The sequence below is a fragment of the Urocitellus parryii genome, chromosome 14 (assembly GCF_045843805.1).
Source record: "Urocitellus parryii isolate mUroPar1 chromosome 14, mUroPar1.hap1, whole genome shotgun sequence".
NCBI classification, from domain to species: Eukaryota; Metazoa; Chordata; class Mammalia; order Rodentia; family Sciuridae; genus Urocitellus; species Urocitellus parryii.
In genome coordinates, this window is record NC_135544.1 from 55399567 (window position 1) to 55415921 (window position 16355).

Consider the following 16355-nt stretch of genomic DNA (forward strand, 5'->3'; position numbering starts at 1 on the left):
ATGGACAGAGGCAGGGGAGAATCCGAAGAATACATACCAAACAGAGGTGACCGGTGGGGTCTCCTCCACAGAGAAGAACCAAAACAACAAATGAAGAGCCACAGGTCACAGTGAGCACCCGTGAGCACCGGGAGAGAGGGGGAAGCCTGGGGACAGCAGCACAGAGGCCTGTGTTAGTCCTGTTTTCATTGCTGTGACCACAACAACTGCCAAGAGCAACCGGAAGGAGGAGGAAGGCATTTGGCTCGAGGTTTCCAGGTCTCACATCACGGCTGGCTGACTCCATTGTAGGAAGTCATGCTGGAAGAAAGGGGCTCCGTTCATGGCAGTCAGGAAGCAGAAAGAGAGAGAAAGAGAGAAAGAGAAGGGAAGGGGCCAGGAATGGATACAGACCAAGGCTAGGCCCCCAATGGCCCACTTCCTCCAACCATTCCCACCTGCCTCCAATTGCCGCCCATCAGTCCATTCAAATGATGAATCCACCAAATGGAATAATCCGCCATCAAGGTGACAGCTCTCAACATCCAATCTCCTCACCTCCGATCATTATTGCATCACCTGATATGTGGATGTTCCTAGATCCAAACCATAACAGGTAGAAAAGTTCACTAGCAAACATGACCCCCGTGCCACGGGACATCCCATTACAGGAACATCCTATTACAGGAAAAAGAGTGGAAGGCATGTCTCAGCAGGTGCCACTGCTGTGAACATCCACAGCGAGCCTCGCTGCAGGAGAGTTCCAAAGCTCTCACGGGTCCAGTTAAGGGAGTTACCAGGGTCTGCACAGTAGCTTTGCTTCATAGAAGGACTCCCACTGTCTTCCCCCAACCCCTGAGTCCCAGCTGCTGCAATCCAGCACCACCTTGAGAACTCCAGAGTATGTCGTGCCACAGAGGACAGAAGCCTCAGCACCTCCCCAGCCCTGGGGTTCCACTACACTTGCACAAAAGGCTGCAGCCTCACACACCCAACTAGACCCAGACATGCAATTGTGACCGCAGCACCCAAGCCCATGCACTGCAGGGGACAGACAGGTAGTTCAAGAAGTGGGAGGACAGCCCCAGGACCAGAGGAACAAACAAACATGCCCCTGAGTCTTGGAGCTCATCCCTGACCCTTCTGCCCTCTGCTGCCATCAGCATGCACCATCACTGAGTCTGAGAGGTGCATCTTCTCACTTTACCATAAAAGCACACCCACACTGAAAGTGAAGACTTGGAAAAGGTATTCCATGTGAATGAAAGCCCAATGTAAGTGGAAGCTACACCTGTACCTGATAAAATAGTCTTTAAGTCAAAACTACAAAAAGAGACAAAGGACACCGTGTGAAGATCCAGTCAATAGAGGAAATAACAATGATAAACACACAGGCACTCCTGCCGAAGTACCACATCTATTTTGTATTACTATTTTGTATTATAGAGACCAAACACTATTAGATGAAAAGGAAGGGACTGACTCCAACAAAACAGTATCGAGGGACTGCAACATCCCACTCCATCAATGAACAGATCATTCAGACCAGAAACTCAGCAAAGAAACATTGAGAGTTAAACCATGCTATATGCCAAAAGTACCTAACAGCCTACAGAACATTTCACCCAACTGATGCAGAATTCATATTCTTTAAGATAAACCATAAAATAAAAATGAACCATAAAACAAATCCCAACAACAAATACAGAGGGAAATTAAATGTTTCTTGCTTTGTTTTGTGTTCTCTTTTATTTATGTATGATACTGTCTTTGTTTATTGTTTTCCTATTTTGTTTTGTTTACTGTTTTCTATTTTGTATCTTTTTATTTTCTGTTCTTTTGATTCTTTAGCTGAACACTATACTAATTTATTTTCATACTTTCATGACTTCTAGTAAATGCATTTAAAAACATAAATATCCCCTTGGTTCTATCCTTCAAGATTTGATTTATGTGGCTTATAATGTTTTCAGGTGTGAATAGTTCATTTTAACTTTCATGTTTCCTTATCCCAAGTGTTAGGTGGGGATGGGTTGTGTTTTAACTTCTGTATGTTTGTGTTGGGGGATACAGCTCATGGTATCATCTTGCCTCAGAAAGCTAGTCCCTGTGCTATCAATCTTATTTCAGAATCTATTCATGATCAGGTAAGGCTTCACCAAGATGGTGACGCAGACAGAGCGTGAATGAAACAGGGAGATGAGGTTCTGTGGAAACATCTTGGGGAAGAAGAGTTGGCAGAGGCCACAGCAGGAGCAAAGGCAAAGTAGGGGTAGAAATGACTTTGGTGTGCTTAAGGAAGAACAAGGAGACCAGAAGGAGTAGAACAGAATGAAAGAGAAGAAACAGCAGCAAAAGTTGCAGAAATACTCCTCAACCACATGAGGGAAGACATCACAGGGAGGCCATGTACAAAGACCGACTGTACCCTAGGCATGGTAAAACGAGCAAACCTTAGGTTTCCATGGGAAGTAGTGGGAATTAATTTACGTGTTTAAGACATTACTTGGGTGGCTGGGCATAGAATATGAAAACCCATAGTCAAAACAGAGACCAGCGGGGGGACTGTTTCCAGGAAGACAGGTGACTTGGAAAAGGTCGCAGTGTCAGAGGCCGTGAGGAAAGGTTTCCCAGTTATAGAGACCAAACACTGTTAGATGAAAAGGTTTGTCTCCAGATGCATTTTAAAGACAGAGTTAAACTGACCAAAGAATTATGAAATGAGAGGAAGATTCAAATATGTCACCTGAGTTTTTATTTTGTTTTGTCCCACCAAAGCTGGTAGTTGTATTCTTTACTGAGAGGGAGAGGAAAGGAGAGTGAGTTTTACTAGTGAAGGTGGTGGTAAACAAGTGTTCTATTTGAGTCGCTTAGTGCACACCCATGCATAAATGTCAGGTAAACAGTTGGGTTTTTTGTCCCCAGTCTCAGTAAAATGTCCAGGTTAGAGCTACTGGTTCAGTTGCACAGAGAGGAAGAGCTACCTTGTGCAGTATGTTTTCCGGAGGCTTGTAGAACATCATCCACTCTGATATAAAAAGCCTGAGAAAACTGCCTAACAACAAAACAACACCAAAAATATAAGAATTATTACATATATTATAGATATTCACAAAGTAGAATAGCATGTAGAAATTAAAATTACTGTTTTAGCATATTCTAAAAAGACATGGGAAAATATTCATAATAAACTAGTATTCGTAAAATTAAAGTTACAAGTGAATTATGAGAGAGAGAAATTTGATGGAAAATAAATAAACCAAAATACCAATAATCTTTTAAGTGGTAGAATGTTATGCTTTGGATATGAGGTTTTCCCCCTCAAAATCCTGTGTTAATGTAGAATGTTCAGAGTTGAAATTATTAGATTATAAAAGCTATAACCTAATCAGTCCATCCTACTTTGTATTTTTTTCTTTGTTTTTTCTCCTTTATTTTATTTTTTCCACATTTTATGGCATTATAGTTATATATAATGATGGGATTTGTGTACCTCTACAGGCACACAATGTAACAATATAATTTGGCCAATATCACTCCCCAAACCCCCACCCCCATACCTAACCTCACCCTTTAGTCCCTTTCCTCTACTGGTCTCCCTACGATTTCCATGAGATCTGTCCCCAACTTTATTTTCCTTTTTCTTCTCTAGCTTCCACATATGAGAAAAAAACTAAGTCCCTTGACCTTCTGAGTTTGATTTATTTCACTTAACATCATGGTATCTAGTTCCATCCATTTCCCTGCAAATGACATATTACATTCTTCTTTATGGCTGAAAAGACTCCACTTTCTTTATCCCATTCATCATTTGATGGACATCTACGCTGGCACCATGGCTTGATTACTATGACTTGTGCTGCTACAGACATGGGTATGCATGTATCAGTGTAGTAGGATGACTCTAATTTTTCAGGATAAATATGAGGAGTGGTAGAGCTGGATCATATGATGGTTCCACTATTACTATAGTGTTTTAATAAAACTCCATACTGACTTATATAGTGGTCGTACTAGTTTACGGTTCCGCCAACAATATAATAATGTTCCTTTTTCTCCACATTCTCTCCATCACTTATTGTTATTTATTTTCTTGAACACTGCTATTCTGACTGGAGTGAGGTAAAACTCAGTGTAGTGTTGATTGCATCTTCCTGATTGCTAATGATTTTGAACATTTTTTCATATATTTGTTGGCCTTTGCATTTCTTCTTTTGAGAAATGTCTGTTTAATTTATTTGCCCAATTATTAATAGGGGGATTGGTGTTAGGTTTTTCAGTTCTATATACATTCTAAATATTAATCCTCTGTCAGAAGATCAGCTAGCAAAGTTTTTCTCCCATTCTGTAGGTTCTCTCTTCATATTCCTAATTATTTTCTTTGCTGTGTAGAAGCTTCTTAATTTGATGCCATCCCATTTACTAAATCTTGGCATTATATCCTGAGCTTTAGGCGTTTAGTGAGAAAGTGGTTGCCTGTGCCTATATACTGGAGTATTGACCCTACATTTTCTTCTAGGAGTTGTATCGTTTCTGGTCCAATTCCAAAGTCTTTGGTCCCTTTTGAGTTCACTTTTGTGCAGGGTGAGAGATAAGGGTCTAGTTTCACTCTTCTACATATGGAGAATCAATTTTCCCAGCACCATTTGTTTAAAATGTTCCTTTTCTTCCATTATGTTTTTGGCACCATTGTCAAGTATCAGATGACTCTATCTGGGTGGGTTTGTCTCTGTGTCTTCTATTCTGTACCATTGTTCTATGTGTCTGTGGTCATGCCAACACGATGCAGTTTTTGTTTGTTTGATTGTTTTGTTTTGTTTGGCTTAGAATTGCTTTGTCTATTCTGGGTCTTTTATTCTTCCAAATTAATTTTAGGACCTTTTTCTAATTCTATGAAGATTGTCCTTGGTATTTTGATAGGACTGCTTTGAATGTCTATATTGCTTTGGTTAGTATGCCCATTTTAACAATATTAATTCTGCCTACCCATGAATTTGAGAGGTTTTTCCATCTTCTGAGGTCTTCAATTTCTTTCTTCAATTTTCTATAGTTCATAATATAAGTCTTTCACCTCCTTGGGTAGATTTATTCCTAAGTATTTTATTTTTCTGAAGCTATCGTGAATGGAATTTTTCCTGATTCCTTTCTCGGCAGATTGATTGTGGTATATTGGAAAGCTATTGATGTTTGTGTATGATTTTGTAACCTGCTACTTTGCCAAGTCTGTTTATTAGTTCTAGCAGTCTTTTGGTAGAGTTTTTGAACTTTCTAAGTAAAGGATTGTATCATATGCAAAAAGTAATAATTTGACTTCTTCCTTTCCCATTTTTTCCCTTTAATTTCCTTCTCTAATTGCTCTGGCTAGCACTATATTAAATAGGAATTGTGAGAGCAGACATCCTTGTCTTTTCCAAGATTTTAAAAGAAATTCTTTTAGTTTTTCCCCACTTACTATGAGGGTTGGCTTTGGATTTTTTTGTAAATAGCCTTTATGATGTTGGGATAGGTTCCTTCTATCTTAGTTTCTTCACTATTTTTATCATGAATAGGTGCTGAATTTTGTCAAGGGCTTTCTCTGAATCTATTGAGATAACTAAGTCATTTTTGTCCTTAATTTCATTTATGTGATGAAAGATATATATTGATTTGTGTAGATTAGGCCATCCTTGAATCTCTGGAATAGACATCCATCCTACTTGGAACGGACTGACTGGGTGGTAACTGTGGGCATGTGGGAGGTGGCTGAAGGAGGTCTGTCCCTGGGGACTGCCCTGGAAGGTCTCTCTTCCCCGTGGCTCCTTTCTCTGCTTCCTGGCAGCCATGAATGGAGCAGCACTCCTTCACCAAACCCTTCCACATGGTGCTCTGCTTCACGCTGGGCCCAGAGCAAGGGAATCCACCAACCATGGACTAGACCTCGGAAACCATGGCCCAAAATAAATTTGTCCTTCTCTAAATAGTGTTTGTCAGGTATTTGGGGCACAATGACAAAAAAAAAAAACTGACCAACAGAGTAATATGTTACACCCATTACTATATTGATAACCTTATTGGTTTTCTAAATTTTAAATAAAAATACACAAATAAGAACAATAATGAAAAACAAAATATGCACACAGTATATACGCATATATTTACATGTATGTATGAATTTATTTTATACAAGATAAGTTTATTAGTGATTTAGCAGAAGTTTTTTTCAATAGAAAAAAGGGGGAGAAAGAAAAGAAAAATGAGGGAAGATGTTAAAAACCTGTGGGGTGAAAAATGAATGAGAAGCTTACTGTCTCTGTCCTAGAGAAAGTCAGAATTTTACTTAAGTGGAAACTAAATGATGCTTAAACTATGGGGGGAAAAATTTAAGACAGAATAAGTACACTTTTCAAAAATCTACATATATGGAGAATATTTAGCTGCCTTCCTCTTTCTGAATAATATTCATAAAAATAATCTATCTATAACTTTCAAAAAAGCAGTGAATGAAGGATAAAGAGGTGGAAATAGAGCATCCAGAACTTTATTTTCCCAAGAAGAAACAGGAAAGCTGGGGTGTTGAGCAAAAAGCACACTTGACACAAGGAAGGAATTTCGTATTTGTTTTTAAAATATGAGGATGTATTCACAGACTGTAAAGAGGAAAATATGTTTTTAAATTGCAACAAGGAGGAAAAGATAATTAATTCAGCATAGCCTCCAAGATTCTGATACTGCAGAGCAGAGGGAAGAAAAGTAAACAAGGAGTACTTGATTGGCGTTATTTGTTGACTATCTAGGACCCTTCTAGAAAGCTATTCTCAGTAAAACCCAAGGATTCCTAGGCCCAACCGACTGTGTCAGGGCAAGTTCGCTTCTGTCTCCTTCTGTAATGACGTGTGCTTGATACCTTGATAACTACCTGATTGTCTACTCTGTGTTCTTTTGAGAAACCACGTTGGTCGAAGCACCGTGTCTCCTTCAGGCTGCTGCTCACTGTGCAGTACTTTTCCACACTTAACCGGGCGTCCACTGGCTCACCCCCGGAATGCAATCACCCTTCCTTTGATGTCCCCGATTGTCCGCCCAGGGATCACACAATGTTCATGGGCTTCCTGGGCAGCATTCCAGGCCTGCTGCCCAGCTCCAGATCTATCAAGCAGGGAAACAAATGTTTTTAGAAAATGTCAAAAAGTCACTGAACATTCTGCCCTTTGTGCTCCCTAAAGGACTTCAATTATTTGTCCTCATAAATTTTTATTGCTCTGGGCTGGGGATGTGGCTCAGTGACGGAGCGCTTGTCTCACATATGTGAGGCACTGGGTTCGATCCTCAGCACCTCATAAAAATAAATAAACAAAATAAAGATATTGTGCCCATGTATAACTTTAAAAGTACTTAAAGTTTAAAAAAAAAATTGTATTGCTCTGCCATGTAAACTATGCTTCCAAACTTTTCCTTGTCACCAAGAAACCAAGAACTCACAGATGCATGAGAAAAATCATGAAATTTAGGATTCATAATCAGGTATAATAACGATCCTAGACCAGTCTGATTTTGGTGAATAGAACCGTGTTCAATAACTAGCACACACCCTGGTGCAGTGCAGTGACCTCCGTGTCCACTCAGTTTCTAGGCAGCTGGGGGTGGCTCCAGCCTTTTGAGAAGAGGAAGAACGTGAACCCAGACTTGGAGAATCGTCCCCAGCACTTTTATTCCCTGACTCGGGCCCCTTCCAGGAGCTCCAGCAATGGCACCACGGTCCCCGCCATCCCTCAGCCCCCGCTCAGCTCACCAGGTCACTTTCAAAGTCTCAACAGCCCCAGAGGACTGCTTAGACAACACGACTTCATGTTCCATTCTCTGAAACCCGAAAGTCCAAGGAGCACCCTGGGAGGAGACCGCTGGCTTCCTTCTTGGTGCTGGAAAGTACAGACCCAGATGAGGCCAGGCAGAATGTCATGAGGGCCCTAGGAGACCAGGGATGCAGATGCGTCCACAGGCCCTCCTGAAGCCCTCCTGGCCGCCCACACTGCTCTCGGTTCCCTTATGTTCATTTCTGTGGACAAAGAAGTCGCGGGTGCCGTTGAGTCAGAGGTCCGCTCCTGTGGCAGCACCACTGGTTTTGCACATCGTTTGCCTTCCTAAGTGTGCTGCAGGTCCCCAAGGCTCTCTCTTCTTTCTTTGGCTTTCCGTGTCACATACAGCTGATGGGTGAAGACTCTGTGTTCACTAATACTTAAACACAAGTTGGTGGATCTCATTCAGCAGCTTGGACAGAAAGTCAAACAAACCAAAGCTCTTTATACCTCACCAGCCTGTGTGTACCTTCACGTCATTGCTCAAGTGGGCTAATGTTTACCCCCCAAAATATTAATAAGTTGGCATGCTGTTACATCTAGTTCTTCTCTATTTTAGAGCAATAAAGTGCATAATTTTACTCCATAAATGTGACTTTATCTTCTGTAGTTCCTCCAGAAACAGTAGATAATGTCAGTTGTTAACAGACTCTCTCTCCTGCTTCACCGAGCCCCTCGGGCTGCCCTCTGACCACCCTGGCCCACACCCTGTGGGCAGTCAGCCCGTGTTCTCTGAGTGACTGATAGCCGTGCCCTTTCCATGCTATCTCCAAGAGTCTCACTGGAACATAGCGATGTTCTTGTTCCTGAAGGTTCAATAATCAGACAGCAGCACACCTCTTGAGAACTTCTCTTCATCTCAGCCACTGGTTCTAGCTTACCTCTTGCTCCATGAGGGTCTTGCTTTCCGTCCTGGGAGTCCTCATCTTGTTGTCTGTCGTCCCCCCAGGTAAGACAGAAGGTTTTCATTCCTGTGACTGAAACAAGAGAAAGGGAATGGAAGGTGTTCCAAGAGTTTGAAAATAAACAAGGTCAGACATCACTACAGCATGAAGGTGTCAAGGTGTCAAGGTCAATATCGAAGGGGGGGCTTCTTTTTAGTAACTTAACCCACAAACTTTAACTTCAAGGCTCTGCTTGACCTGAAGATGGTAGGAGGCTGTGCACAGAACAAAGGAAATCTGGAGAACTGAGAAAATGAGAAAGGAGTGACTAGAAGGCAGCAGGTGGCGGGGTGAGGGGGTGTGTGCTCCATCTTAACGGCGGGTCCTCAGAACATTCCCGCCACTGGTCAGGACGAGGGCCGAGGCTTCAAGTCCGTTAAAATTTTCATGGTTTTATCTACCTTATGTGGAAATTACTTTATGTCTGGGGGAAGTTAAGAGTATACCTTAATTTGTAATGAAATAACTAATCAAATCTACAGGTATGTTTATTGAATAATCAATCTCCAATTAATTTTAAAATTCGCCAGTGTTATATAACAAATTCATACACCTGGATTTGTATTATCATCTATTTATTTATTTATTTGTTTGTTTTCTGATGCACAAATTCCCTTAGAGCAGTTTGATACCTCACAATTTAAGATTTTTCTCATTGTTATTGTTTTCTACGTTTTTTATTGAGACAAGATTCACTGTTATAAAGTGTACCATTCAGTGGCTTTCAGAGTGTTTGTAAAAGTCTGCAGCCACCACCTTTGTCTAATTCCAGGAAGTTTTCATAACCCCAAAGAAGCACCTCTATCCATTCTCCGTGTCTCTCAGGCCTTGGCAACCACTCACCTACTTTTTTTTTTTTTTTTGTATATGCCCATTCTGGACATCTAATACAAATAGGATCCTACAACCCACCACCCTTGCTGCCTCCTTTCACTTAGCATTTTTCAAGGATCATCCACGTATCAGTACTTCATTGCTTTCTACTGATGAAAAATATTTCACTATATGAATATACTGTATTTTGTTCATCCATTGATGGACACATGGATAGTCCCACTTTGGGGGTTTTTGTCAAAGACGTTACTCGGGTCATTTGTGCTCAAGTTTTTGTGTAAACATGAATCTAAGATTACAATTGCTGTGTTAGACAGTGATTCTATGTTCAGCTTTCTGGGGGATCGCTAAGATGCTTTCCACAGCTGGGTGCTTTATTTTGCATTCCCTTAGCAATGTAAAGTTTCAGTGTCTCCACAGCCTCACCAGCATTTGCTGTTCTCTGTCATTCTAGTTGGTCATGGCTGTCATTCTAGTTGGTGTGAGACAATATCCCATTGTAGTTTTAATTTGTGAAGAATGAGTATATTTTCATAAGTTGATTGTCCATTGGTACACCCTCTTCAGAGAAATGTCTATCGAAATCACTTGCCCATTTTTATTGGGTTGCCTTTTGTTACTGGATTATGAGTTCTTTGTGTATTTTGTATACTAAGTCCTTATCAGATACAAATTTCAAGTAGTTTTTCTTATCCTGAACATTGTTTTTAAAAAAATAATTTACTGGACATACTTACTGTGTCAAGTGAGTAAGTTTTTAGATTCAAGTCACAGACAACCCAGACTTGGAAGGCTTCAGTAAAATTTATGATTTCACATAACAAGGAATCCCACAATCAGACAGTTCTAAAACTCATTAGCTCAGCAGATTAGCAACACCAAGTGTTAGAAGGGTGTCCAATTTGTCTTTAGTCCTGCTCCTGGTCTAAAGATAGCTATTATTCTAGACATCACATCCAAACCTGCTGAATTACACAAGAACTAAAAGGTAGTACTTCTTTCAATGTCAGCCAGGAGTATGCTGCCAGAAGTTCTCCCCAAGAGTCCCATCCCCATCCCCACGCTAATCACAAAGAAGGGTAGACAAACAAATGAGGAGGCTGAGAACAAGGATGGCCGTGTGGTCACCTGGGCAGTCTACACACTACTGTGTGGTCTTGCCACTTGCTTTGAACTTTACATAAACAGAACATAGAATTCACCTTCTGCATCTGGTTTATTTTACTGCACATTACCTTTACAAAACTCACTGATGTAGCTGTGTACAACTATAATGCATTATTTTTAATACTACATAGTGTTTCATCAAAGCAATATGCCACAATTTATTTATGAATATTTCTGTTGAAGAAGACTTAGATTGTTTCCAGGTTTGGATGGTTATAAACACTATTACTACTATAAACATTTTTAAATTATTCTGATTGTACATATGCATACTTTTTTCTTTTTATATTTTGCAGGTTTTTAATTTATGTTTTTATGAGTACATGATAGTTTACATAATTTTGGGATTCATTGTAAAATATTCATAAATGCACATGACATAATTTCCTCTGTTTTGGTCCCCAGTACTGCCCCCTGTCCCTCCCCTCCTCCCTCTCCCTGATCTCCTTCCTCTACTCAGTCTCCATCTATTCATTTATTTTTTAATTGGGTGCACACATTTTTATTAGGTATATACTAAAGAATGAAAGTGTTTTTCTTAGGGGATGTGTATCTTCAGTTTGGGGAATAATGCCAAAGAATTTGCTGATTAGTTGAGCAAATTTATATTCCCTTTAACAGCATAGAAGAGCTCTTACTGGTTTATATCGCAATAGTAGTTTATATCATCAGGCTGCTATTTATTTATAACAGATGTACAGGAGTAACTCAGTGTACTTAAAATTTGAATTTGGTTACTGATAAAATTTAGGATATTTTCATTTGTTTAGTGGCAATTTTAACATTATCATTCTTGAAGTACTTGTTTAAATATTTTGCCCATTATCCACTGATTTATTTGTTATTTTCTCATATACTGTTTTTAATTATATATTCTGGATGCAAGTGATTTTATATACCTTGCAAATACCTTTTGTTCTATGACTTGTCTTTTCATTCCTTCTGTGAGGTCTCTTTATGAAATTAATGTTGATATCAATGTAAATTTATCAAAATTCACTTTAATTAATGCTTTTAATTTTGTTTCTCCTTAAGAAAAACTTTCTCTACATTAAGTTCATAAAGATATTATGTGATATGATCTTCTGAAAGCCTTACCAATTTACCTGTTATTTGGATTTCACATCTTCACACTATGTTGGTTTTTGCAAACAAGGGCTCATCATTTACTTAATTTTTAAATATTTTTTAGGCAGAGATGGACACAATACCTTTATTTTTATATATATTTTTAGTTGTAAATAAGCACAATACCTTTATTTTATTTGTTTATTTTTATGTGGTGCTGAGACTTGAACCCAGTGCCTCACACGTGCTAGGTAAGCACCCTGCCACTGAGCTACAGACAGCCCCAGCCCCTTATTTTTTGCTTTTACCACATGGGTAGCCAACTGGCCCAGCACCCTTTGTTTTAAAAACAGCATCTTTTTTCCAAGGATTTTCTATGCCATATTCGTCATAGATCTAGCATCTGTGTGTGAGTACAAGTTCCGCGATGTTTCATGGACCTATGTGTCTCTCCTTGCACAGTATTACACTATCATAATTATTGACAGTTCATAATGTCTTTATATCTAATAGAGCAGGATGTCTCCATTTTCCTTTTGTAAGAACATCTCAAATATTTATGTACATTTATATTCATTTTTATTTCACATAAATTTCAGGATCACCTGAACACACACACACACACACACACACACACACACACACAAAGAGAACTTTCATTGAGACTGCAGTGATAGATCACTTGACTATATAAAGCAAATGTTAATCAATAAGAGGAGAAAGCTAGGCCGCAACATGATTATGGTAGTGGATAGCAGTGGACAAATAGATCATCCAGACAGAAAAATCAACACCAAACATTGGACTTGTTCTACATTTTAGACCAAAGGGACCAAACATACAGAACATTCCTCCCAACAGCAGCAAATACACGTTCTCCTTAGGTGCACAAGGACATTGTCCAGAAGAGATCATAGTTTACTGCAAAATGAATCTTAACACATTTAAGAAGACTAAAATCATGTCATATAACTTCTCCAACTGCAGTGGTATGAAACTATACACTATTAATAGGAATAATCTCAGAAATTTTACAAGTGTGTGAAAATTAAATAGCAGGCTCCTAAACCACCAGCAGGACAAGAAAAAATTGAAAAGGAAATTTAAGAATATCTGGAGGCAAACAAAAACAGAATTTCAACATAGTGACTCTTAGGGGATGCTGCAAAGGTAGTTCCGGGGACACTGATCATAATAAACTCACATATAAAGTTCATAATAACAAACCTACATTGAAAGCAAAGAAAGGTCTCAGATAACTGAATGCACAGAAGAGTTGGAACCAAGACACCTTGTCACTCCCAGTTAATGACTTCTTTCACCCAGAAAATAGAAACACAGAGGAAACTTCTGTTTCTCCACCACCAGACCTCTTCCCCTAATTTTATCTTCAGCTATACTCTGCCTTCTCTTCATTCTCTAATTTAAGACTAACCCTCCTGTACACTGGATTCCATTCCCACTCTGCTTCTGGAATTCAACCACCTTTCTTGAGTCATGGATTTGCACCCTCCAGCTGGATCATTCATTCTTACAGAAACATGCAGTAACTGTCCTCACTAAAACTCCATCACACTGGGTGTGGTGGCACACACCTGTAATCCTAGCGTCCAGGAGATTGAGGCTAAAAGGAGGATCATGAGTTCAAAGCCAGCCTCAGCAATGGTGAGGCACTAAGCAACTTGGTGAGACCCTGTCTCTCAATAAAATACAAAATAGGGCTGGGGATGTGGCTCAGTGACCGAGTGACCCTGAGTTCAATCCCTGGTACACTCCTAGCTACTACCTCATTTATCTGCTCTCTTTAGAGAAGAAATTGTCAATTGTCTTTATGCAATATCTCCACTTTCTCTCTTGCATTATTTTTTATTGTTTAACCCTCTGGGAAAGTTTTTTATTGTTGCTGTTTCTAGCTCATAAAATATTTTGAATATTAAAAATAACAAGTAAGTAACACAATATATCATTTGTCTTCTCTTTTCAAAGCCAGAAACTTTTTTTCTAGGACTGGCTGTTCTACAGGATACTATAATTGCAGGATGGCTTGCAAAAAAAATGAATATGCAGTTCGATATTGTAAGAACTGGACAATCTGCTGCAAGATAAAGAAGTCTCAATTCCTTATGGAAAAAAAGGTGGTGACAAATCTCATGCTATCTTCTTCAGACCCCAAGAAAAGAAACTGAAAATCTTCAAAACCCACTATCTACATAAGAATATTAATATGGTAGATAAAAGGAAATTCATGATAATTACCTGTCAAGATGATCAGGTTAAAATAGACCAAGTTTTATAAACTCTTCTACTCTGTTTTCATGTGCATATTTACAAATATCCTCAATTTATGTCCTCAACCACGTTATTGTTTCACCTATAATACTATATCACAGCCCCACCTAGTAATAAATATTTTACCTTGAGTGAGTTATTTTTTTCTATTTTTGTTTCCTTTTCTATAAAATGAGATAACAATAGTACCCACATTGTGGTATGTGACGATTATAAGAGTTAGTATATGTGAAGTTTTTAAACAGCTCTTTATATTATATATATATATATATATATATATATATATATATATATATATACAGCTTAGCTATAATTTCATAGGACCAGAGAATTTGGTTCATCCTATCAATTTGGGGGGCTGTTGAATTTTTTTTTTGGTTTTTTGTTTTTTATTTAGGATACAGTTTATATGTATAAAAATTCCAAATTGTTTTGAAAAACAAAAGTTTTATTTCTTGTTTATGAAATACACAACTTTATATAAACACAATCTATTAAGACCAAGCAACATTACTCTATTTCAGTAACTAGACTGAGACATTTGAATTGAGAATTACAGAAAATGAAGAGATGCAAGATGAATTTCAGCATTAGGATTACAGGATTTATTCGATAGCATGAAAAAGCATGAAAGATGATGCTGAGATTTCAAAGCTGACCAAGAGATAGATGGCAATAAACCCAGAAAAGAAAGAAGGTTGGGAGTGGGGGAGGGTTGATAGAAATGTTTTGTCATGACAGAGTTTGAGTCATGTAAGGAAAATGAACATCAGTTCACCAGGTACATTTACAAAGTATAATTTCATTTTGTATAAATGAATTTCTACTTTGAGCCTCATTCCACCTGTTCACAGAAACTTAAGCTTGTTAGTTCAGAGTTATTCATCTTTTCTCCAGGTTACCTTTAAGTTCCAGGGAAGATGAGCAATGGCAACCTACCTGCGTGAGCACTGATGTGGCTAACTTTACAAAGCATCCTCATTTTACCTGGTTTCCAGTCATTGTTACTCCAGGTGTAACTGCTAAGCTTGGTTGCCTCTTATTTTCAACTTTAGTAAAATCCTTTAAGCTGGGTGAGTTTCATTCTTTGGTGTATTGGATAATTCTGCTACTTATGCATCTTTCTAGGTCACCCTGTGAGAAAACCCATGGTACTATATAGTTTGGAAGTGGTTTAATTGTTTTGTTTTTATCTCTCAGGGGTCCCTATCATAAATGCCTGGTCCCAAGGGTGATGACATGGGAAGTGCTGAAGTCCTTTAAGCAGTTGGAGGTACTTAGGTTACTGGGGTCTTGCCTTACAGAAAACTCTGTGTGTGTGTGTGTGTGTGTGTGTGTGAGAGTGTGTGTGTGTGTGTGTGTGTGTGTGTCCTCTCCTCAAATTTGAGATGTGACCATTTGCTCCTACACACACAGCCCCCATAATGAAGCTCAGGCAAGTGGATCACCTGAAACTTCAAAAGTAAATGAATTTTTCTCATATAAGCAACCCATATGTTTTATATCCATATATATATACACATATAAATATACCACAATTTCTTCATCCATTTATACATTGATGGACACTGTGGTGGTTCCCATAATTTAGATTTTCTGAATAATACTATAATGAACATGTGAGTGCAGATACCTCTTCAAGATCCTGACACATCTGGTGTCATACAATCAACTCACACAATTCAATATCGAAAAAAAAAACAATAACAATAATAAACTGATTAAAATTAGGCAAAGGACGTGAATAGACACTTCTCACACAATACAAACAAATGGCCAACACATATATGAAAAGATATTGAATAGCAGCAATCATCAGGGAAATTCAAATTAAAACTATGACAAGATACTACTTCACTCCTGTTAGGATGACTATTATTCCAAAAATCTAAAGATAACGAGTGTTGACAGAAAAAAGGAGAAATTGAAACCACTCTACACTGATATTGATATTACAAAATGATGTTAATGCTATGAAAACAGTATGGAGGGTCCTCAAAAAATTAAAAAGAGAACTACTGTATGATCCAGCAATCCCATATCTGGGTATATAATAGAAATATCTTTCTTTTTATTGATGTGATATGTAACACATATGGAAGTCAGACCCAGAAGACAGAGAGTACTAGATCCAAAACAATCTATAGATTCAATGTAATCCCCATCAAAATACCAATGACATTCTTCTCAGAACTAGGAAAATACAGTCCTAAATTCATTTGGAAGAATAAAAGACCCAAAA

General features: G+C 38.6%; 1 protein-coding gene across 1 annotated transcript; it reads left to right on the top strand.

Annotated features, from left to right (window-relative positions):
* Positions 1-8702: 8702 nt before the first annotated feature.
* On the top strand, positions 8703-14010 carry LOC113177216 (beta-defensin 43-like). Its single transcript, XM_026381763.2, has 2 exons — positions 8703-8760; positions 13811-14010. The coding sequence occupies exons 1-2, from the start codon at positions 8703-8705 to the stop codon at positions 14008-14010; spliced, it is 258 nt and encodes an 85-aa protein (XP_026237548.2).
* The last annotated feature ends 2345 nt before the right edge of the window (positions 14011-16355 follow it).